This window comes from Rhododendron vialii, chromosome 13a, assembly GCF_030253575.1.
Source record: "Rhododendron vialii isolate Sample 1 chromosome 13a, ASM3025357v1".
Lineage (NCBI taxonomy): Eukaryota > Viridiplantae > Streptophyta > Magnoliopsida > Ericales > Ericaceae > Rhododendron > Rhododendron vialii.
Genome location: NC_080569.1, coordinates 22,706,720 through 22,729,665, shown reverse-complemented (window position 1 = coordinate 22,729,665; position 22,946 = coordinate 22,706,720). Strand labels below are relative to the sequence as shown.

The 22,946-nt window shown below is 40.8% G+C and overlaps 3 protein-coding genes and 1 long non-coding RNA gene across 8 annotated transcripts; 1 reads left to right on the top strand and 3 right to left on the bottom strand.

Moving 5' to 3' along the window:
• Window positions 1-9,080: 9,080 nt before the first annotated feature.
• On the top strand, window positions 9,081-9,631 carry LOC131314005 (defensin-like protein 183). The gene is made up of 2 exons (XM_058342502.1): window positions 9,081-9,138; window positions 9,285-9,631. Exons 1-2 carry the CDS (start codon window positions 9,081-9,083, stop codon window positions 9,629-9,631), a joined length of 405 nt encoding a protein of 134 aa, XP_058198485.1.
• Window positions 9,632-9,810: 179 nt separating this feature from the next.
• LOC131313437 (uncharacterized) lies at window positions 9,811-12,668 on the bottom strand. Its single transcript, XR_009196193.1, has 2 exons — window positions 12,526-12,668; window positions 9,811-10,064 (listed from the first exon to the last, which is right to left on the bottom strand). It is a non-coding gene; the product is annotated as an uncharacterized LOC131313437 (long non-coding RNA).
• LOC131313435 (uncharacterized) lies at window positions 10,076-12,651 on the bottom strand. Its single transcript, XM_058341741.1, has one exon. The coding sequence runs from the start codon at window positions 12,240-12,242 to the stop codon at window positions 10,353-10,355; it is 1,890 nt and encodes a 629-aa protein (XP_058197724.1). The 5' UTR covers window positions 12,243-12,651; the 3' UTR covers window positions 10,076-10,352.
• An 821-nt stretch (window positions 12,669-13,489) lies between the features above and the next one.
• Window positions 13,490-22,933, bottom strand: LOC131313434 (mediator of RNA polymerase II transcription subunit 21-like). 5 transcript variants are annotated; one of them, XM_058341739.1, is made up of 6 exons: window positions 22,790-22,892; window positions 17,117-17,236; window positions 16,478-16,710; window positions 14,945-15,022; window positions 14,813-14,864; window positions 13,490-13,887 (listed from the first exon to the last, which is right to left on the bottom strand). In XM_058341739.1, the coding sequence occupies exons 3-6, from the start codon at window positions 16,685-16,687 to the stop codon at window positions 13,811-13,813; spliced, it is 417 nt and encodes a 138-aa protein (XP_058197722.1). In that variant the 5' UTR covers window positions 16,688-16,710; window positions 17,117-17,236; window positions 22,790-22,892; the 3' UTR covers window positions 13,490-13,810. The 5 variants fall into 5 exon arrangements, with proteins under 5 accessions (XP_058197722.1, XP_058197721.1, XP_058197718.1 ...); XM_058341738.1 differs by lacking the exon at window positions 17,117-17,236 and having other exon boundaries at window positions 22,790-22,933; XM_058341735.1 differs by lacking the exon at window positions 17,117-17,236 and having other exon boundaries at window positions 16,478-16,857; window positions 22,790-22,896.
• Between the last annotated feature and the right edge of the window lie 13 nt (window positions 22,934-22,946).

Here is a 22,946-nt window from a genome sequence, read left to right as displayed (position 1 = left end):
AATGACACGGAGGAGGTCTTGTGGTCGGCTTTTGTGTACACGGCGTAGGGCTGGTGTGTTGGGGATTCGAACGTCCAAACCCACAAGCAAACGCACACAATTGAAGAACAAATCAAGAACAAAAAACAATATAAAACAAGAAAAGAACAAGACACAGAGATTACGTGGTTCCGACTTAAGCTGATTGCTTAATCGTACGTCCACAGGGGTGCTGGGGTGTTTCAATATAATGAAAATATGTCAGAGTTACAAAAGGAGGCAGCCCTAGCTTTGCTTTTATATGTGCAAGTAAGCTAATACTAGAAAATCCTAAAAAACGCTAAAACCTCTGTTGGGCGGGACCCAAAACCTTCCGGGTCATTTTTTACTGCAACTCTAAAATTGTTTTCATATCTCAACAATCTCCCACTTGAAGACATGATCAAACATCCAGCCAATCATCAACTATCATTAACACTACCAGCACCTAGCCTCCCACTCAAGCTTGGAGACCCACAGAAGTTGAACAAGACTTCAACTTCTCCACAGTAACCACCTTCGTAAACATATCTGCCGGATTATCCCTTGTGTGAATCTTCTCCAAAGTGAATTGCCCATCCTCCAACAAAGAGTGAATAAAGTGATACTTTATGTCAATATGCTTGGTCCTCGAATGAAAAGCTGCGTTCTTCGCCAAATGTATTGCATTCTGACTATTGCTGAACAATTTGCAATTGTCCTGTTCCTTACCCAACTCTTTCATGAAGCTCTTTAGCCATACCATCTCCTTGCATGCCTCTGTAGCTGCAACATACTCCGCCTCTATTGTGGAAATAGTCACTGTTTTCTGTAGCCGCGAGACCCAATCAACTATTGCACTCCCCAGTGTAAAAACATACCTACTAGTGCTCTTCCTGCTGTTAATACCCCCTGCTAAATCCGAATCCACATATCATTGCAAACAAATATCAGAACCTCCAAAACATAAAGCCAAATCAGAAGTACGTCTCAGATACCGCAAAATTCACTTGACTGCCTCCCAACGCTCCTTGCCCGAATTTGCCATAAACCTGCTGACAACTCCCACTGCTTGAGTAATGTCTAGCCTCGTGCTAACCATAGCATACATCAAGCTGCCTACCGCCGAGGCATATGGAACTTTGGCCATGTAGTTCTTTTCTTCATCAGTTACTGCCCCTTTTTCCCTCGAAAGCTTGAAGTGACTTGCCAACGGTGTGCTAATAGGCTTAGCACCTTCCATGTTGAACCTTTTGAGCACCTTTTCAACATATTCCTCCTGTGACAACTTCAACTTCCGGTTCACCCTGTCCCTACTGATTCGCATCTCAAGGATTTTCTTCGCAGAACCCAAATCCTTCATTGCAAACTCCCTGGACCTGTGCCTTGAGATTAGCAATTTCATCCATGCTTGAACCTGCAACAAGCATATCATCTACATACAATAAAAGTATGAGATATGATTTACCAAGCTTCTTAAAATAACAACAATGATCCCCATGACATCTACTAAACCCCGTATTTGTCATAAATGTATCAAACCTTTTATACCACTGCCTAGGCGCCTGTTTCAACCCATACAGACTCCTTCGAAGCTTACATACTTGATCCTCTTTCCCTTTGACAACTTAACTCTCTGGCTGATACATATAAATATCCTCCTCTAAATCCCCATGAAGGAAAGCAGTTTTAACATCTAACTACTCTAAGTGCAAGTTCTCAACAGCCATAATATTAAGGACACATCTGATAGTACAAATCTTTACCACAGGAGAAAAGATTTCGGTGTACTCAATACCTGGTTTCTGTTCAAAACCCTTTAATACTAACCTCGCATTGTACTGTTTGCTCCCATCAGATTCTTCCTTAAGCCTGTATACCCATTTGTTGTGCAAAGCTCTCTTCCCCTTGGGCAACTGAACCAAATCCCAAGTCTGGTTTGATGAGAGAGAATCGATCTCATCATCCATTGCTCGTTCCCACTCTCCCTTGGTCTCCACCTGCAATGCTTCCTTAAAACATTCTGGTTCACCACATCAGTTAACAACAAATAGTGTAAAGCAAGAGAATAACGCATTGGTGGTTTAACGGTACGTGTAGATCTCCTGAGTGGAGAAGTCTGTGGATCTGCCTGTGGAGTAGGCTGTATATTAATATCCTGAGGCTGTGAGACATTACTATTAGGGATCCCCTCAAACTCTACAAAGTCTAAATTTTCATTAGTCTCATCGGGTTAATTCTATCTGTTTCTATACAAAACAGACTCATTAAATATCACATCCATACTCCTACGTGTTTTCCAATTTTCAAAATCATATAGCCTATGGAGCTATCAGTACCATAGCCTATGAACACGCACTTTCGAGACTTAGCATTAAGTTTATCCCTATCACTCGATTTAATATGCATATAGGCCATGCAACCAAATACTCGTAAATGGGATAAATTTACCTCTTTACCTAACCAAGTCTCCTCTGGCAATCCATTGTTCAAAGGAACTAAAGGTCCCCTGTTGATCAAATACGCCACTGTATTTACTGCGTCAGCCCAGAATTGCTTAGGTAACCCAACATGTAGCCTCATGCTCCTTGCGCGCTCTAGAATCGTCCTATTCATGCGCTCAGCAACTCCATTCTGCCTTGGCTTATTTGGGATCGTTTTCAACCTTCGAATCCCATTTGCAGCACAGTAAGCCTCAAACTCACCATCATAATACTCGTCGCCATAATCAGATTTCAGACACTTCAATTTATTTCCTGTTTCATTCTCAACTAATGCTTTCCAATTCTTGAAAACACTAAACACATCAGATTTATGCTTGAGAAAATAAACCCATAATTTTCTAGTAGCATCATCAATGAAAGTAACAAAATAATGTGAGCCACCAAGAGAAGATACCTGAGATGGTCCCCACACGTCTATATGAACCAGCTCCAATTTCTCTGATTTTAGAGTCCTTGCCACCTTTGTAAAGCTAACTTTCCTCTGTTTTCTGAAGATGCAATCCTCACAGAAGTCCAAGTCCAGCAACTTAGAACCCGACAATTTTTCCTTTGATAACATTACTTTCATTCCCTTTTCGCTCATGTGACCCAGCCTACGATGCCACGTAGTACAATCAACCGTTGATGCTGCCACTGCGATGCTATAGTAAGTACCCGAAGATACATATAGGGTTTATTCCTTTTTACCGCGAGCCACAACCAGTGCTCTTTTGCTCATCTTCCAAGCGTCTGATGTAAACGATGTGACCACTCCACCCTCTGACAACTGACCCACTGAAATAAGATTCCTTGTTAAACTAGGCACATGTCTAACATCCTTCAATTTCGGTACTGTCCCGTCTGTTTGAGTCATATACACATCCTCTTTCCCAATTATGTTGCAAGCTTCATCATCACCCAGATAAACTTTTCCAAAGTTTCCCTGCACATAATTATGTAGCACATTTATGCGTGAAGTAGCATGAAATGAGGCTCCGAGTCTACAATCCAAGACTCATTGCGAGAATCCAGCGAACAAATCAAGGCTTCATTATCCGATTCTTTGGAAACATTGACGGTGTTCTTACCCCCCTGATTATTCCCGTTCTGCTGCTTTTTCGGTGGTGCCTTACAGTCTCGCTTCCAATGCCCCATCTGACCACAGTTCCAACAACCTTCAGGTTTCACTTCTCTACTACGAGATTTACTCATGTCCTTGTTCTTAGAACTCCCTCTTCCCTTGCCCTTGTTGGCTCCCCTATTTATAGACATGCCTCTCTCCTCTATACTAAGTGCTGAACTCGAAGCAACATCCTCACCCGATGCTCTCCTCCTAGCTTCTTCTCTTAATATCAATCCAGTAACATCCTCCAATTTTATTGTTGCAAACCCAGAGGAATTACTCACTGCCACGACAATTCCATTCCAACTTTCTGGCAAACTCAATAGTAGAACAAGAGCTCTAATCTCATCATCAAAATTAATACCCATGGATTCTAACTGATTCGTAACCGTATTAAATTCATTCAGATGTTCAGCAACAATAGAGTTTTCAGGCATCTTTAGGTTAAACAATTTTTTCATAAGATATACCTTGTTCACCGCAGAAGGTTTCTCGTACATCTTTTCTAGGGCTTTGAACAAATCTGCTGTAGTCTTTTCTTTGGCAATATTCGACGCAACCGACGGCGCGAGGCTCAATTGCACAGTCCCCAAAGCTTTGTGATCCAAAATATCCCAATCTGCTTGCTTTATGCTTTCTGGTTTCGTGCCACTGATCGGAAGATATAGATCCTTCTGATTCAAAATATCCTCCATCTGCATCTTCCAGAAAGCATAGTTTGTACCATTGAACTTCTCGATCTTGTATTTTTCTTCAGCCATTGTGTAAACCCTTGACCTCCTAACCCGGAGCTTTGATACCAGTTGTTGGGGATTCGAACGTCCAAACCCACAAGCAAACGCACACAATTGAAGAACAAATCAAGAACAAAAAATAATATAAAACAAGAAAAGAATAAGACACAGAGATTACGTGGTTCCGACTTAAGCTGATTGCTTAATCGTACGTCCACGGGGTGTTGGGGTGTTTCACTATGATGAAAATATGTCAGAGTTACAAAAGGAGGCAGCCCTAGCTTTGCTTTTATATATGAAAGCAAGCTAATACTAGAAAACCCTAAAAAATGCTCAAACCTGCGTTGAGCGGGACCCAAAACCTTCCGAGTCATTTTTTACTGCAACTCTAAAATTGTCTTCACATCTCAACATGGTGGCTGTTCTTGGAGACTAGGGAGTGGACGTGGCCTGTGGGTGACGACGTCAGGCCGGATTGGGGCCTTCATGACGGAGGGCAAGGGGAGGGCGTCCTTGTCGGTGTCCTTGTTGGTGGCAATGTCGGAGTTGAAGGTTTGGACAGAGACCGACCCCCACCGGAGTAAAGAAGGGGCCGGTATTGGTTTCAGGTGGGGTTGGTCTGGTCGGGAAAGTTTGGGGCATTCGGTCTGACCGAAATGGGCCTGGTTGGGATTAGTATGAAATATTTGGGTTGTGCATAGATAAGGAACAGGGTATATTAAAGGCTTACCCATCATTTTGATCCATAGAACAACTGGACTGGATTGCAGCTTGATAATTGCCATGGTTGGGAAGTTATAACGTAATGGCCTTGCATTATCAGCACATGCATGTGCCATGATCATTTTCTGTTGCTGTGTTCATGTAGCCTTGCGCTCAGTGTTCTTGCCCATTACTTGAGTAAATCTTGTTAGCCTTTTTTGTTTTGCCTTGACAGTGAAAATGTTTATGCATAGGGATATCGATCCAAGGGGGCGATTGCGCCTCCAAAGTCTAACAAAACGCTCATTTTTTAGGTACAACTTGTTACATAAATAACGGAATTAGAGTTTGCACCCCCAAAGTAGGAATCATGAATCCGTCAGCCTTCGGAAGAAAAGAGTACGGGGGATGGGAGTGGGATGGGGGGTGGAAAGGAGTTTAGTAATCCTACCCTCGATATTCTTGTTCACTGTGTAAATTGATGCCCATAGTGGGTAAACAATGGAGGTTTGCAACAGTTGCGAAGCCAGCATTTTGACTCCGGGGGTCGGCTTAATAAATATATATTTTTTTATCGGATTATATACTTATTATATCATAAGATTTTTGTTTTCCAATTCGTTACATTTGTACATTGAAATGATTCTTTAGGCTACTTCAAGTGCTTATTTTTTATTTAGGAAAGAAATTGAAAAATGAGAATGTAAAATAACCGGTTATTTATCAAATTGAACCAAAATTATTAAGATTATAAGTAGCTATATACGAATAATTATTAATAATATTCAAAATCAAGTATCTAAAAAATAAAAATTTTAAAATTAACTCAGATGCTCGAGAAGCTAGGGCCAGGCCCCAACATAGCTCCGCCCCTGGTTTGCAAGCAGTTAAGGAGTGTCCGGTTAAACCATGTTTTGCTTGCTTGCTACTCTGTACCTACTGGGGATTGCAGTTAAGGAGTGTCCATTTCCAAAGCTTCAGTTCCTGCACTTTAGGTCTTTCACGGTGAAAGAGTAGGTTGGTATTAAAGGTCACGCACCTTAAAAGGGAACTTTCTTTGATGAGGATCTGAATTCGTCACCAACATAATTTCACAGTTTTGCCTTCCCTCCACTTGTTCTCCAACTTTGATTTTATCAGTTGCTTTCATTTTGTCTCCTTTAAATATTCTCCAAGCCTTTTGGCAGAGGACATAGTGATTGAATTCTCTCTCTCCCCAAATTTACAGTGACATGGAAAAACATGGTGAGAAACAAGACAAGCTCTTACCTCTAGCTCTTTGGTGCTGGTTCTGCAAAGGCGTAATCATTGGTGCTACCCCAGTCAGTTGCTCCCTTGTAACAGAAAATTATTTCTAGCTGTGGAACAGAGCAAGTGAGGTTTAGAAAGAGATCGGATCATGTTTCTTTCTTCAAATATCCTGTCTAAGTACCTTGAGTATGCACATCCATTTTCACTTTAGTCTTCTTAGCTAAAATATTATACTACTTTTGTTTGTGAATTCTTAATTTGACTCGACTTTGTCAACTTTAAATAGTTAATGGAAATATTGGTCAAATACGTCTATGGTGCCCAAATTACGCTTTTCATTTCACTACTTTTGTAATTAAAAAAACTTCTAATTTTATTAAATTTTTGTCCGTGATTGCAAGAAGACCGTGTTTGGATAGTGGTAATCTAATAAGAAGACCATATTAGGATAGCGGTAATCTAATACAGGGTTTGGAAACCTATCCCTAGGAATCCGGTACCCTTAAAAATTACTTTCGCTAGATTGTAAAGTTGTAGGATAATATGTATCTTTCAGAGACGACCCTTTTCTAATTATGATATGATAATCAATGTAATTGATTATAATTACAGGCCAAGAGGATTTTGTACATCCTCTAAGGCTAATATTCTTGAAACTTTATGTATTTTTAACCTAGGTCTTTGAATGGTACTCATCCCGTCATACTTTGTTTACCCAAACTTATTAATGGAACATTTTAATTAGTACATATTAAAATTTAGACTTTCAAAAATACCCTTCAATTCAAATTTGACTTTTCCTTTTCAATTCAACAGGGAAGGGCAAAAGGTAAATTTCATCAGGTTTTTTTTTTTTTTTTTTGAATTTTCAAAATGGAAACAATAGGCAATTGACTCAATTTCTACAGGACGAAGGGAATATGTCTTGGTAAATTTCATTATTGGGTGCCCGACCTCAAAAATAGACAAGCCCCGGTCGTTTTGGCTTAATAATCCCATTGCAAAACCTCTTTTTGATAAATAAAAAGAAAGAAGACACATACGTGCATTATCCCTAGTTGACTCCTATTAGTGTTCCCTATAAATAATAATAACGCAAGGAGTAGAAATTGTAGAATACAAAAAATAAAATTAGAACACTTAGACTAGGAGTATTTATATATTCTTCTGGGTTTTGGTGATGGATAAGCTCTCCCCAACTATATGCTTTCTCCTATTGGTTCTCTTGCATGCATCAGGTATATACTTAACAATTAAACCAATTAATGAAAATCAGAACAAATATGGGAGAAATTAACTAATTTACCCCAAGTGAAATTACACAATGCATGCATTATCCCCAGTTGTCTCTTACTAGTGTTCCCTATAAATAATACTAATAAACCCAATTAAGGAGTAGAAATTGCAGAGCAAAAAAACTAAAATTAGATTAATATTCTTTCTGGGTTTTAATTTGGTGATGGGTAAGCTCTCCCCAACTACTATATGCTTTCTCCTAGTGGTTCTCTTCTATGCATCAGGTATATTTCTTTATGTACAATTAAAGTATTGTTGAGAAATAAATAAAAAAATCAAACATGTACAACTACTTTTTGCAAATCTCTGAAAAAATGTTCTAATAATTGGAAGATCGGAAGGCATGCTAGGAGATAAAATATTCTTGGTCCTTTGTTAACATGTGTCTTTTAATTTGATCATCAAAGGAGTATAATTCTGTAGACTTATTTGGATTTTCTCAACTGGTTAAAAGATCTCAATTACTTCTTTCCGAACAACTTTCAAAATTTTATTTATGAGAATAGGGCGAGAAAATATAGACAATTATTTAAGATGTTCTAAACAGTGAAAAATGAACTGAGAATATAGCTAGAACGGAGGTAGTGATACGTTTGCTATCCCTCTCGATCATGTTGCAAAACATAAGCAAACAGTGTTACCAATTACATCTTGAATTTTGTACCCTTAACAATTCATATTTGCCCCCCTAAAGATTATTTGTAGCTCCCTTATAAATTAAGTTGGAAACCTATCCCCAGGAATCTGGTACCCTTACAAAGGACTTCGGGTTGGCATTGTGCAGTGAGTTGCATAGCACCATACGGCGCACCTCCGAGCCGTCGGATCGTGCATCCGACGGTTCGGATCTCATCTAGACAACCAACGATAGAGAGTCATTCATTGTCGAGGTGAGATCCGAACCGTTGGATGCATGATCCAACGGCTCCGTGCTGCGCACACCCCTACATAGCACCATCCCCCAATTGCCTTATAAATTACTTTCACTGGCTTTCTTCTTTTGCTATTGTAAATGGATTGTAAAGTTGGAGGATATATACGTATCCATCAGAGATGATCCTTTTCTAATTATGGTAATCAATGTAATTGATTCTAATTACTGCCAAGAGGATTTTGTACATCCTTTTAATGCTAATATTCTTGAAATTCTATGTATTTTTAAACAAGGTCTTTGAATGGTACTCATTCCGTCACACTTTGTTTACCCATCCCAACTTTTTAATGGAACATAATAATTAGTTCATTTTAAAATTTAGACTTTCAAAAATACCCTTCAATTCAAATGGAACATAATAGTGTCCCGTGATTTATACTTTGTAGTTTAATACATAATGTAAATGCCCTCTTTTTGATAAAATAAAAATAAAATAAAAAATAGACACACTCAAGCATTTTCCCTATATAATAATAACGCAAGAAGTAGAAATTGTAGAATACAAAAAATAAAATTGGAACAATTAGACTAGTATTTACATATTCTTCTGGGTTTTGGTGATGGCTAAGCTCTCCCCAACTATATGCTTTCTCCTAGTGGTTCTCTTGCATGCATCAGGTATATCGTACTGTACTTCGTTATATCACAATCTTAAGTTTGAAACAATCCCGGAAACTACCGACTGAAATAGAGCCTCTTCCCCGTCACATACCATACCACGATCTTCTAGTTTAATATGATAGTATTACCTATTTGTTGCTTAGATACACTCAAGATTAAATCGGTGGCGGGGGGAACATGCTTGGAGGGTTTAGGACTATGCGGTAGCGACTGCGATCAGCGATGCAAATCAAGACATCCTCCAGGCTCAAGCTCAGGTTCATGCGATTTTACCCTCAACCCTCCATTATGCACATGCTATTACTCGTGCGGCAAGCAACCACCAGCGCCACCGCAGAGGAACTGCCATGGGGGTCTCGGCCGATGCAGCCAGAAATGTAATACCAAGTGTTGTAATGCAAGTTGTGCTGCAAAATTCAATTACGGGCAAGGGTACTGTGACGATAGTGCGGGTGTTAGTATTTGTCAATGCCAGTATGTTTGCAAGTAGCTAGATATACAATTATGAAGTGTCTATCAGTCTATGCCCGCCTCAGTTGTTTGATATTCATTCACTTCGGGAAAGAGGGATGAAGAAAGTGTTATACAATAGCGAATTTTTCGCAATTTGTTTCTCGAAGAATTTGCAGCTCTATTTTGTATCTTTAACATTAATTGAGAAATCGCACATTTAGGTGCAAGTTCAAAAGTGAGTTTAATTTCACCAACACTACAATGTCCATCGTTGGTAGATATCATATGTCAAAAAAAAAACACTTGAATCGTCGAATTGGAACACACACAAACAAATGACAAAATAATTAATCCGAATGTGTGCACTGATCAGATTTGTACCGATGGTGCAAAGATTGCATTGCAGAGCCCATTCCGGAGTCTTGATGATGACAACGATGACGAGAACAATGTTTGGCATAAATTTGTACCTACAAGACAGTTGAAACCCATTTCTACCCAATTGAAGAAATAGAAATTTGGTACATATACCCAGGAATTCAAATGAGACATAAATAAACTCTACAGAGTACATGGGTGGAGTCCCCTGCATGCATTTTCAATAAATTTATTACTTATCAAAGATAAATAAATAAACTCTACAGCAATCACACATAGACTAAGAACAACAATATAAAAGCAATGTTTCAATACATTAAGGTAAAGCAGGGTTGAACTTCCTTGAAAAGACTCTGATTCAAACCCTCTAGGGTTCGAGATCATGTATTCACTCCAAACAAAAATCCATTGCTATATGAGGGAAGATTGTTACAAGGTCCATGATTCCTCACCGGTGATCGAAAAGGATTTGGTGTCACAGGTTGAGTAACATTGAGCCCAGCACTCTGAAGAACTTGTTTAGCATTAGCACAAGAAATTTCTGACTGATCAGTGAAAAATGCCGGAACACCCATGGACTTGATCAAGTGCAAGGCGTCAACCCAACTCGCATAGTTCTCCAATCTACAATTTAGTCCGACAATTACATGGGGAGAAGAAAGGTAAGCTGCTTCCTCCTGATAAAGACCACTCACAAGATTCACCCTCACTCTGTTACTTATCCCCAAAGTTGTCCCAGACAAATTCATCGGAACTCCGGGACCCACCATTACTATCTGTATATTGGCTGTCCCGTTAAGTAGATGACCTATTTCAGCAAAAGCAGGCATCCAATCCAATTCCCCTTCTGGCCCAAGATAGTGAAGAACCACCTCTTTGCCATCCAGTAAGCGGTTCTTTGTGCTGATACTCAGTGAGGTTAGTATGTAATAAAGTGTCAATGGGTGGGAGAGAATGTCAGAAACGGGACTTGACAATGGAAGTGAGCGAAGGTTATAGTACTCCAACCACCCAGAGAGAAGGATGGGACTTAAAAACCCAACTGTTAAAGGTGAATCAACTGGATACTCATCATCATCAAGCCCACCCCAAGAATCCCAAAGTCCATCTTTAGCAGGAAGCAGACCAAAAGGGCAATGGGAAAAACAACTGCACTTCCGGCGCCACATTCCCTTTTGATGGATACCTAACGCCTCAAGCCACTTACACGGCAGGTCAGCGGAACGAGGGAAGATGAAGATCTTCACTTCCAACTCTTCTTCTCTTTCCATCATCCCCTTGTAAAGCCCGCACAATGTATTATGCGTTTCCTTCCAGTGTTGCTTCAGGCAAAGGGCACTGCAGTAACTCACCGCACGACACTGGTCGCAAGTGATAGATTGTTGTCCGTGGACTTCTCTCTCACACATAACACACTGCCTCAAACCAACACTATAATAGCTCAACTGCAAATCCATAAAATTCTCATCCCTTGGTGGGTCTGTGTGCTTTGTGGGGGTTGAGCTAGCTGTTGAGCTGGCCTTTTCTTGGTATCCCTGACCAGGCGGATGTGAGACCGTAACTGCAACAAGATCACTACCCTTGGCCATTTCAGGAGGCCATTGTGCATCAACTGTCTCAATAAAAGGCTCAAATTTCATTACTCTTGACCACTTTGGACAAGCATCGTCATCTTGCTGAAGCAAAGGGTGCACCAACGAAATGGCTCTCATGACAGCATACACGAATCTAAGCTCTTCAAGGGAGGGATTTCTAAACTGAAGCCCACCAGACGAATTACAACGCGCCACATCGATAACAGGAAAGCGGTCAGTACCAGACACTTCCAATGCAAACGACTTAACCACCTTCTTATTCGACGGAAACATCAAAGACTCCAACTCATAGGTCACTCTAAAAACCTCAACATTTGGAACCCTAATTGTTTCCCTAGACCCAGTCATCCTCTTAGCATCATTTGCAGACCGAAACAAATGAAACCCTAAATCCCCTCCATCCCCACCTATGAACTGAATGCAGGGGAAAGGCTGCTTTTTACCAGACCAGTCGGAATCTTTCCCAACCCGAACACCAAAAAGGTGCACCGGACACAATCGTCTCCACGGATCGGTCCGGTATAGGGCTGCAGCAGCTCTATAGAGGGATTTGATGAAAGGAGGGGAAATGCCTTCCACTTTGAGAAGACATGTCCCAGATCCAGGACCCAGTCCTGGACCTGAACCAAACTGTTCATGAAATCTTGCAAAAAGATTCTTCAGATGCATATCCATTTTTTGGCCCTCTATAAGTATGAGATCTAACTGAATTTCAAGAACCCACTAACCCCTAGAAAAACCGATGGATAAACAACAGGGCAGGATTCTCCCTAAGCAAATGTATCAAATCCTAATGTAATTACATAAATTGTCATTCCTTTTCTAGACAATTTTGCTCTAAACCACACAGAAGTTGCAATCATAAATCATAACTGAACTGGGTTTTGGAAAATTGAGTGAAACAATTGGGTAGAATGAAAATGCTAGCATGGGAAACAGACTGGTTCAAAGTACTCACAGTTTGAGAGATGAACGGTCACACTTGAAACATACTTTTCAGATCTATGAAGGCTATCGAGCCTCGGGTTGTGACGGAAGAAACCCCAAGTCAGACGTAAGTCAACTGTGACTGTGAGCGATAATATGGGCTTCTGTCGAGAAAATGTAAAGATTTTTATTGGCACTCTTGAGAGAGTCAAGTGTAATGATTTTTTTCTTTCTTTCTTTTGGTCGTGCAGGAAAAGTAAAACTGAGAGAGTCAAGTGTCGTCTCAAGGCACTCTTGAGATTCAAGTTTGCAGTTATGCAGTCAATGGGTCAAAAATTGGGGGTGAAATTGGATTCATACTAGATTCCGGAATATCATGACGACTTTTTAGAAATCGTCAAAAAAAATTAATCACGTTGTAAGAACATAGTTGATTATAGTAATAGATAGATTTCTGTTGAGAAAGTGAATATTGATTTAGTGTTTCATTTTTCATTTTTTTTTAACATATAAATGTGTTTTGAAAACCTATCTAAAGCAATGAACATGATTTTTAGCGTGCCTACCGTTCTCAAAAAAATTTAAAATCAAATATTTTCGATTATCAAATTAGGCTTGAGAAGGGCTCACAAATAGCTTTGCTGAATCCTTGTCAGTTACTACTACTACAGTTAAGATCAGGAGCCTAATGGCATAGGATATAGATTTAGTTCATTTATGTTGACCTTTTTTTGTCTTTTTTATTTGTCATTGTATGTGAGATTCGTGAGTAAACTGAAGATCATCACAGTTTAGAAGTTAAGATTTAACCACCAGTCCTACAAACGCTCGCAGTAATGTCATTCAAACAATTGAAAGGGAAAAAAAATAGCGATCCCTCCAAGGATACAATAACCAACAGGAGTATGATAACATCCATCGCTAATTGCTTGCAAAGCTTAACGGATACAACCGGAATAACCGAGCTGTAGGAGAAGGTACACCTCATCTTCACATTTTGTCAGTCAACTCCAAAGGATGGTGCCAAGCCTTTTTGAGAACTCGAAAGGCAAAAAGCACCTAGATTTTGATTGCAATAATCTAGAATCCAATCAATATTGAGAAACAGACATCGTGTACTCTCATGCGTTTGACGGGTGTTCAAACATCACTAACTACAATTAACAATACTGAACTTTCGCAAAGGGGGAAAAAGAAAAAAAAAAACTGCTTCTATGTTCCCAGGTTGTTTTTTGCTAGTTCCTAGCAAAAAAATTTCACCAACTCTGATGTCCACAAATGACCCCGCCGAGACACATGCCAATTGGTTATGCACATCATTCTGGCTTCTTCAAGTTCAAGCAATTATCAGCTGCTTGACTGAACAACTCCTGGACCTGTTTTAATTCCTCATCTGGCCACAAAATAGCGGTCAAGAAGGTTAGTTTAACCAAAATGTAAATTGCTCTTATTTTTATCCGTCAAAAAACGGCTGCCTTCGAAAAGCACAGAGATCCCAAGCAGGGGATGACAGTGATGACACAAGCCAACTATATTCATGTATTTCCGGGTTATTCACAAGGTCCACCCTCGAACAAGCCAAAGGCAAAAGCACTCATCATTACTCAACTTTTTCATACCGTACTTAATTTAAAGCAGAAAGGGCCATGGAGAACTTGAAAACGTCTTCTGGAAATCGTTTTCTGGAAGGTGAGTTCTTCACCGTAATTCCCAACGAAAAGTCTTGAAACGTCAACCAAACAATTTTCTCAAAGGTGCTCTGGAAAAATGATTCTGAAAACAACTAAACAAAGCCAAAGCTATGTTACCTAGAACGCGGATCGTTCCGATACAAGGAAAGGACACGGGAACGTGGTACGCTGCATGCTTAAATTGTGGTATGCTAGGGGTAGGCTTCTATAGATAACAAAACTAGAACTTACTCTTACAAGCGATAAACATCTAGTGAAACTAAGTATTGTTTGTCAAATTATTCATACAAAACACATTTCTAGGAGCATAAAGAACTAACTTTTTGCACTTTCTCCCACCGAAATACCATTCTCTCTATTTTTACCATAATAAGTTGACATTTTTGGGAAAACTTAGGGGATCGCTAAATTACCGTTTTGGAATGGTAGTGTACCATGTTTTAGAACGTTCGTACCAAAACTTTTAATTCGCTAGGGAAGTACAAAAACTTAATTCGCTAGGAAGTAGTATTCCTTGGTAACATAGAGCCAAAGTTTACTACATCTTCAGCAAAATTGAGTTAGTTATCAGAATATGAAAGGTAGTAGCCTAGTATCATCCAAAAAATGAAAAGTTCAAAGCTTAACCTGCAGCTTCCAGTTGCCTCTGAAGTTCTTGGCCCACGGCATCATTTTCAGCCTGAACATACCAGAAGAGCATGAGACAACAAAGTAACTATTTTGATATTCAAAGGAAGATTGCATTGCTCGACCTAATACCTGAAGTTCTGCAATCCTTTTGAGTTGAGCCTCTTCACCTCCTTCAGATGAAGGAAGTGCTGCAACCAATGCATCAAACTGGATATGGAAAACTAGCATTCTGTAAGTCGATATACAACTTCTACAGAATGGGACAAGCAAACACGTTCCAGAAGTACACGGCACGGAAGAGAAATGAAATAGAAGAGAGGGTGAAAGCCAAAACATATGCGAGATTCAATCAACTTTGAGCTCTAATTGTTTTCTGGCAGTCAAAATTTTGGCAGGCAATACCTCTTTTGTTTTACCAATTTCCAGTTTTTACCAATTGAGTTGGGAATACAAGTTTCAGACATCACATTTGATTTAACTATGAAGTGAGCATTTGGGTACTCATCTCAAAAGACAAGCCAAAAAAAACGAATCACGATAACAAGCTAATGTTACCCCCAACAGATGTCCTAACAAGAAGTATTTATCAGACAAAGACAGAATGGTTCAACATCGACAGCCAAAAAAATTCACTCCCCTTGGCAACATTTAGGGAGCCCAGAGCAAGGTAGTTTTCTTTCATCCTTCCTCTGGTTCCTCTGGTTATAGGAGGACAAATAAACCACTTAGGCTGTTAGGCAAGAGAAATCTAAACGAAAGAAGAAAAGAATTCTTCCTAAAGGAAGACAAGGATACAGAAGCATGAAAAAGACAAAAAGCAGTAAATACACAAGTTGAAGTAACTCAAAAAACCTGATCTCTAGATTGGTCAACCTAGGAATGAACATAAGAACCAAAAAATACAAACCAATCAGTGGAAGACACCAATTCTCCTTGCAGAATCAGAACAAGTCAACAAGCTACCTTTTCCATTTTATAACTGTATCTCAAAAATTGAGGGCAATAGCACACACCTTAACTTTAAAAATAGAAACCCGTTTTCCTTTCAAGTACTAAAACAGGAGGTTAATCAACCTATCCGATTAGAACAGAAACATTGACGAGGTGACACTTGATACAGTGCAAAATAATGAAGCTTCAAAAGAGTGGGCTGTTTTACATTTTTGTGACAGAACTAAGAACTATCGGAGCAGATAATCAGCTCTAATTTTCATAGTACAAACTTTAAAATAAAATAAAAAACACACACCGTCAAACTGACTGCTGACGAGTTTTTGCTCCTCAATTGCATCTAACATCATATAGCTCATCAACAGAGAAATTAAGTGATACTTTACTGGAGTAGAAATGCTCAAGATCCCAACTACAAGTTCATCCAATTACTCGACATGTCACAAGTGTAAAGTAGAGTTTGCAAACTGCACTCAATGGCATTGACACGCATAGAAACCCAATGCAGAAAATCAACCTGGCTCAACAAAATGATTCTAGAAGCCAAAAGCTATTGTGACAGATAAATATGCACCGAACTAGAAAGTTAGGTTTATCGGTCAACAGCTCAATACCTCCAAATCATCTTGGTATTCAGATACACTTTTGTCAGCCATATAAACATTTAACTTTCCGTAGTCAATGAGAAGATAGCAGAAAAATTAAGGGCACCTGCTTAGCGGACTTCACCAGAGCAGCACTCATGAGCTTAGGTTGCTCTGCTACATTAGCAGCATCTTCCGTGGGATTAGCAGCAGGAGGTTCGGGATAATTTGGAGACAGACGGACCGGTGGGGCATCCCTTTGTAATGTGCCGAAGGTATTGAAGGCCAGAGCTGCGATAGTGTTGACTAGTTCTTGTAGTTGGGAGATTATATCCATCTCCTAAACTAGCCACATAAATCCTAAGATAGACATAGTTTGAAAGTTTAGCTATAGCTAAAATACCCGACTCACGACCATAGTTGTCAAGGGCAAAAAGTGCAAAGTCCTGTTGGGCCTGAGGCGAGAGGCACAAGGCGAGGCCCGCGCCTTTTTGAAGGGAGGCGCACCTATGCGAAAAAACATAGAAAAAATAGCATACACTAATATTTCAAATAATAAGCACTAAGCCAATGAGTTTACCATCCAAAAGTAAATAAAAACATCCATGAACTTGTTTTCATATATTTAAATTAAATTATTTCCGAATTATTTTGGAAAACAATTGAACAACCAAGTTGTTTTATGTACATGCCTATATGTATTATGAAGCTTACAGCCTTGCATAGACGTATGAAGAGAGAGAAAGAAGAGAGGGGAGAAGAATACCTTGAGTTCATGACCGAGAGAGATGACTGAGACTCAGAGTGATTGAAGAGAGAGCCGAGACAACAGGCAACAGAAGGATCGAGTGATTCTCTCAATTCGGTGAGTGTTCTCTCAAGTCCGCTATGATGGAAGACCAGGAGAGGTATGACGGACCCTTTATTTTGTTTGAGATCTGACGGCTAGGGTATTAGTTTTTGTTTGGTGTGGATACAGGTCCGGGACATGACCCAACAGTGGTATCAAAGCTCTGGTTCGAGCTGTGTTGGAGCACCGGAGAAGCACGGAAAAGCCATTAACGCTCGGTTCAAGGTCTAGTTAGAATCGAAGGTTCTCGAAAATTGATTTTGATCAACGGGTTAGGTGCGCCTCACTGAGATGATCACGTTGGTGATGATGCAGTTGAGTTTCATCACCGGAGGAGGTTGCACAGTTGATTTGAACGACGGTGGGCAGAGGCGATAGTGGCTCACTGGTCGATCAGAGAGAAGGGTTGATCATATGGAAGTTTGGAGCATAGGATCGTCTTCATCTCGTCGAGACAATTCCAGATCTGCAAAGAATGTTGCCGGAAACCGCTAAGGTAACCCACACGTGCCGGTTGAAGGCGGCGTGTGGCTAACAGAAATTGAACGAGTTCCGCAGTTCAAAAGGGTGTCAGAGGAGTCAACGATAGTCAGAACCCGTACAGGTGGGGTGTTTCGGCCGGATCAGGCCGATATTGACCGGTTCGGGCGGTACGGGTCCTGTTTAGACCGGTTCCAAACTTGTTTTAACTATCTGGATCTGTTTTCGGGCTCGGTTTGTAGTGATCAGAATCGGATAGTGCTGGTATGTGTATTTACAACTTTAAAAAGGTTATTTTCGGCATAGTTTGAGTTGAACGGAAGTGCTAAGGGTCATTTTAGGTGATTATCTTGGGTTGATTTAATAAAAAATAAGATGTCTAAGGTTAATATGAATACCATGATCCAATTAACGGTGACCAATTATGTGATATGGAAGCCACGGATGGAGGACTTGTTATCATGGAAAGATTTGTATGATCCGCTGGACCTCCAAAGGGTTAAACCGATTGAAATGAAAACAAAGGATTGGAAAAAGATGAACTGGAAAGTGGTAGGGTTGATTTGCCAATGTATTGGACATGAGGTATTTCATCACGTAGCCCAGGAGACCGACGCTTATGCTTGGTGGACAAAGTTGGAGGCAATGTATCAATCGAAAACATCCAGGAACAAAACATTGTTGATGAGGAGGTTAGTGAATTTAAAATTGAAGAGTGGGAATTCGGTTGTCGTGCACTCTAGTGTATTTCAGAACTTGGTGAATCAATTGGCTAGTGTTGGTTTGAAATTTGATGATGAGTTGCAAGCTTTGTTATTGCTTAGTTCCCTAACGGATGATTGGGAAACGTTCGTGGTTTCTTTAAGCAATTCGGCGCCGAAGGGGAACTTGAGCATAAGCATGGTGCAAAGTGCTATGTTCAACGAGGAGGCTCGGCGAAAGGAGATGGGGATGGGCATTGAGGATGAGACAAGAGCATTGGTTTTGAATGGAAACAAAGAGTGGAATGAAACTCGAGGGCGAATGACCGAAAGAGGAAATGGGTCCAAGCCAAGGGGGTGCTCATACTCGCGAGGTAGCGAGCCACGGGGCGTCAATAGAAGGAAGTGTTACTTTTGTGAAAAAAAAAAAAGTACACATAATGAAGTTTTGCCCAAGGCTCAAAGCTAGTATAGAGCAAGATAAAAAAAAATCCGAAGTGGCGATGGTTGAGAGGCATGACGAACATGAAGGTGTGACTTATATGCGGTGACTCCGGAAGGTATGAAAAACTTTGGTTGGATGACCAAGCTAAGAAAAACGCACCCCCTTGCGAAGATGCACCCCCTACCAAAGGTATCCGTGGGAACACCTCCATCTCAACCAAGATGCCACAAAAACCGCAATGAAGTCCATTTTTATCCACGCTCCTCTATTGCTTGAGCGCCCGCACCCCGTCACCGGTGTGTCTATCCGAAAACATTTGCAACCAAATTGGTTGCAAAGTGACCCTCTTCCTTGCACTTGTTTTTACTTCATCAATTTTTTCAAGCTCGGCTCCATTCAAGCTCATCAATTGTTGCACTTCCTTTCCGGTATTGCTCTCCACACATAACAACTCATTTGCTTGTACCTTTGCACGCCACACTTGTGCAACCCGACGCCTCTCAATATTTCAGTTAGCTTGGTGTCCAAAGTTTGTACTCCTCACCTCGACACGACCTTGGAGCTTGTACAAATTTTCCACCATCCTGCCTTGGAATGCCACTTTGTCATTCTTGAACACTTCAAGAACTCCATCCCTTGATGCAAAACTACAACCTTTTGCATCCAACATTCCCAAGGAAATCAAATTCTTCCTCAATCCCAGTACATGTCGAACTCTGCTCAACCTCACAAACCTCCCATCTACCATTCGAAACCGTACGGTACCCATGCCAACAACCTTATTCACCGTGTTGTTCACCATCCTGATTGTAGTTTTGTCACATACCACATACTCACGAAAGTATTTTCTATAAGAACACATATGAAAAGAGCAACCGGAATCCATAATTCAACCGGAATCCATAATCCATAACAAAACTTCATTATGTGTCCTTCTTTTTCTCAAAAGTAACACTTCCTTCTATCAATGCCGCGCGGCTCGCCACCTCGCGAGCATGAGCGCCCCCTTGGCTTGGACCCATTTCCTCTTTCGGTCATTCGCCCTCGAGTTTGATTCCACTATTTATTTCCATTCAAAACCAATGCCCTTGTCTCATCCTCAATACCCGTACCCATCTCCTTTCGCCGAGCCTCCTCGTTGAAGAGAGCATCTTGCACCATGCTCATGCTCAACTTCCCTTCCGGCACCGAATTGCTCAAAGAAACCACCAACGTTTCCCAATCATCCGGTAGGGAACTAAGCAATAACAAAGCTTGTAGCTCATCATCAAATTTCAAACCAACACTAGCCAATTGATTCACCAAGTTCTGAAATTCACTAGAGCACACGGTAACCGAATTCCCACTCTTCAATTTTAAATTCACTAACCTCCTCATCAACAATGCTTTGTTCCGGGATGTTTTCGATTGATACATTGCCTCATACTTTGTCCACAAAACATAAGCGTCGGTCTCCTGGGCTACGTGATGAAATACCTCATGTCCAATACATTGGCGAATCAACCCTACAGCTTTCCGATTCATCTTTTTCCAATTCTCTATTTTCGTTTCAGTCGGTTTAACCCCTAGGAGCTCCTATAGATCATACAAATCTTTCCACGATAACAAGTCCTCTATCCGTGACTTCCATATCGCATAATTGGTCGCCGTTAATTGGACCATGGTATTCATATTAACCTCTGACATCTTATTTTATCAAATCAATACAAGATAATCACCTAAAACGACCCTTAGCACTTCCATTCAACTCTAACTATGCCGAAAATAAACTTTTTAAAGTTGTAAATACACGTACCAGCACTATCCTATCCAATTTTGATCATTGCAAACCGAGCCCAAAAATAGATTAAGATAGTCAAATCAAGTCTGGAACCGGTCTAAACTGGCCCTGTACCGCCCAAATCGGATCCGAACTGGTCAATATCGGCCTGAACCGGCCGAAACACCCACCTGTACTAGTTCTGACTGCCGCTGACCCCTCTGACATCCTTTTGAACCGCGGAACTGGTTCAGTTTCCATTAGCCAAGCGCCGCCTTCAACTAGAGCATGTGGCTTACCCCAGCGGTTTCTGGCAACGTTCTTTGCAGATCCGCAATCGTCTCGACGAGACAAAGACGACCCTATGCTCCAAACTTCGGTACGATCAACCATTCTCCAATCGACCAGTGAGCCGCTACAGCCTTCGCCCGCTGCCGTTCAAATCAACTATGCGACCTTCTCCGTTGACGAAACTCAACCGGGTCACCACCAACGTGATCGTCCCAGTGAGGCGGACCTAACCCGATGATCAAAATTGATTTTCGAGAACCTTCAATTCTGACTAAACCTTGAACCAAGCGTTAATGGCTTCTCCGTGCTTCTCCAGTGCTCCAACGCAGCTTGAACCAGAGCTCTAATACCACTGTTGGGTCACGTCCCGGACCCGTATCCGCACCAAACACGAGCACGAAAATAAACAAGCACAAACAAGAAAGAGCAACACCGAGAACTTGCGTGGTTCGGCCAAACAACGTGCCTACGCCCACGGGGAGGGGAGTTTCACTATATCGAGAAATTACACCTGTGAGATTCACACAACAATCTCTCACTCTCTCCTCTCAATAAAATGGAACACTCCTCTCATTGTCTCACACAGTCTCTCCTGCTCTCTCTCTCCCTCTTTTCTTTTGCAGTCAACAAGAAGCACACACAGCACACTACTCTTACTTCTTTTACACAAGAGTACATTACATGATAAAAGAGGGCAAAAGCCCTATTGGGTTTAATAAAAACATTCGGCCCATTAAGGAGTGGACCAAACGCAATAGTTTTAACCTACAAAACAAAAATCTTAGGGTTGTGATCGATTTTGAAAGAAGCGCGCTTTTTTGTGCCTTGTCGCCTTTCGCGCCTACCCTGCGTCTTGTTCAAGTCACCTTGCCTGGGATGATGCAAGGCGTTGGGGGTGCACCTCACCTCGCACCTTTGACAACTATGCTTACGACAATCCACAACATTAACACCAAGTAGAGTAGGAAGCTTCGCAAATATTAAACAAGAATGAGAAGGTTTTTCGAAGCAAGCTTGGTTTTTTCAGTCATAACAAGATACAGGTAATAAAAGCCAAAGGAAAGAAGCTAAATAATTATCCTAGTGGCACCCATACAATTTTTTTCGATAACTCAAGTGTCTGGGCCAATTTATGCGCACCTCAACTAATCTGGGAACCAATCCCACCGTCCATTAGCTGGGGCCCAATTAAAGCCGGGACAACGCCCCGTATGGCTCACCCCATAAGGAGTTGATTGCTCCTAGGTGGTTTCGAACCTAAATCCTTAGGAGAGAGCAAACCTCTACTTGACAATTCCCAAATAAATCTTCTAACCATCTCCTACTCTATCATCAGAAATCAGAAATTGTTGATCATAAGCTCGATGAAATATAGACCACTCCAATCCTTACTCTATTTCCCCCCAAAAAACATCAACCAAAACTGACCGACTTACCACGAAAACCTCATCAATCTTTTCCAATGAAAGCGAATCTATCTCCAATCCTTGCTCTTTTTACCATATTCCATCAGGTCTAGAGTAATAAGGTGAACTTACGAATTTGAGGAACGGGTTAGGTTTCACCATTAATTTGGTGAAACATTTGCAGAATCCTTTGATTTAGTTACTAGTATCACTTACGTGAACAGATTGACTCTCATGCTTACTCATTCTCTTGATCAAAATTGAATTTCGATGAAGAATTTAATGAAAGGCTGGAGATGCCCTAATTTCCATCCATTTGGTGCGACCTTCCATTAGACAAATCAAAAATACCAAAAGCACGATAAACTTAAACCCTACTCTTACTCTCGCTCTGTGATTGAGTTCAACCGTTCATTCTTTATAACAGGAAATTCATCCATATTCGTCAATTGCAACATTGCTCTTTACATAGGAGATTCAGTTAGAAAATGCAAGTGTGAAACTTACCAAAGTCGGGACCTTTTTCGCGTCAGTTGCTTCGAGCGCTTCGAGAGAACTAAAGCGAACCTTCTGTAGGCGACCAGTGAGAGAGAGAGAGAGAGGAGCTTCTACTCGAACTGAAATCGAAGTCCAAAAGAAAGCCACTATTGTAAACCGAGGGATC

Bases quoted from the DNA above. Each gene is read 5' to 3' on its own strand.
- LOC131314005 (XM_058342502.1), top strand. From the start codon at position 9,081: ATGGCTAAGCTCTCCCCAACTATATGCTTTCTCCTAGTGGTTCTCTTG. The intron at 9,139-9,284 runs GTATATCGTACT...TTTGTTGCTTAG, and splicing joins GGTTCTCTTGCATGCATCAG to ATACACTCAAGATTAAATCG.
- LOC131313435 (XM_058341741.1), bottom strand. From the start codon at position 12,242: ATGGATATGCATCTGAAGAATCTTTTTGCAAGATTTCATGAACAGTTT.
- LOC131313434 (XM_058341738.1), bottom strand. From the start codon at position 16,687: ATGGATATAATCTCCCAACTACAAGAACTAGTCAACACTATCGCAGCT. The intron at 15,023-16,477 runs GTGCCCTTAATT...TTCCATATCCAG, and splicing joins TGGTGAAGTCCGCTAAGCAG to TTTGATGCATTGGTTGCAGC. The intron at 13,888-14,812 runs GTTAAGCTTTGA...TTTTGTGGCCAG, and splicing joins GAGGCAACTGGAAGCTGCAG to ATGAGGAATTAAAACAGGTC.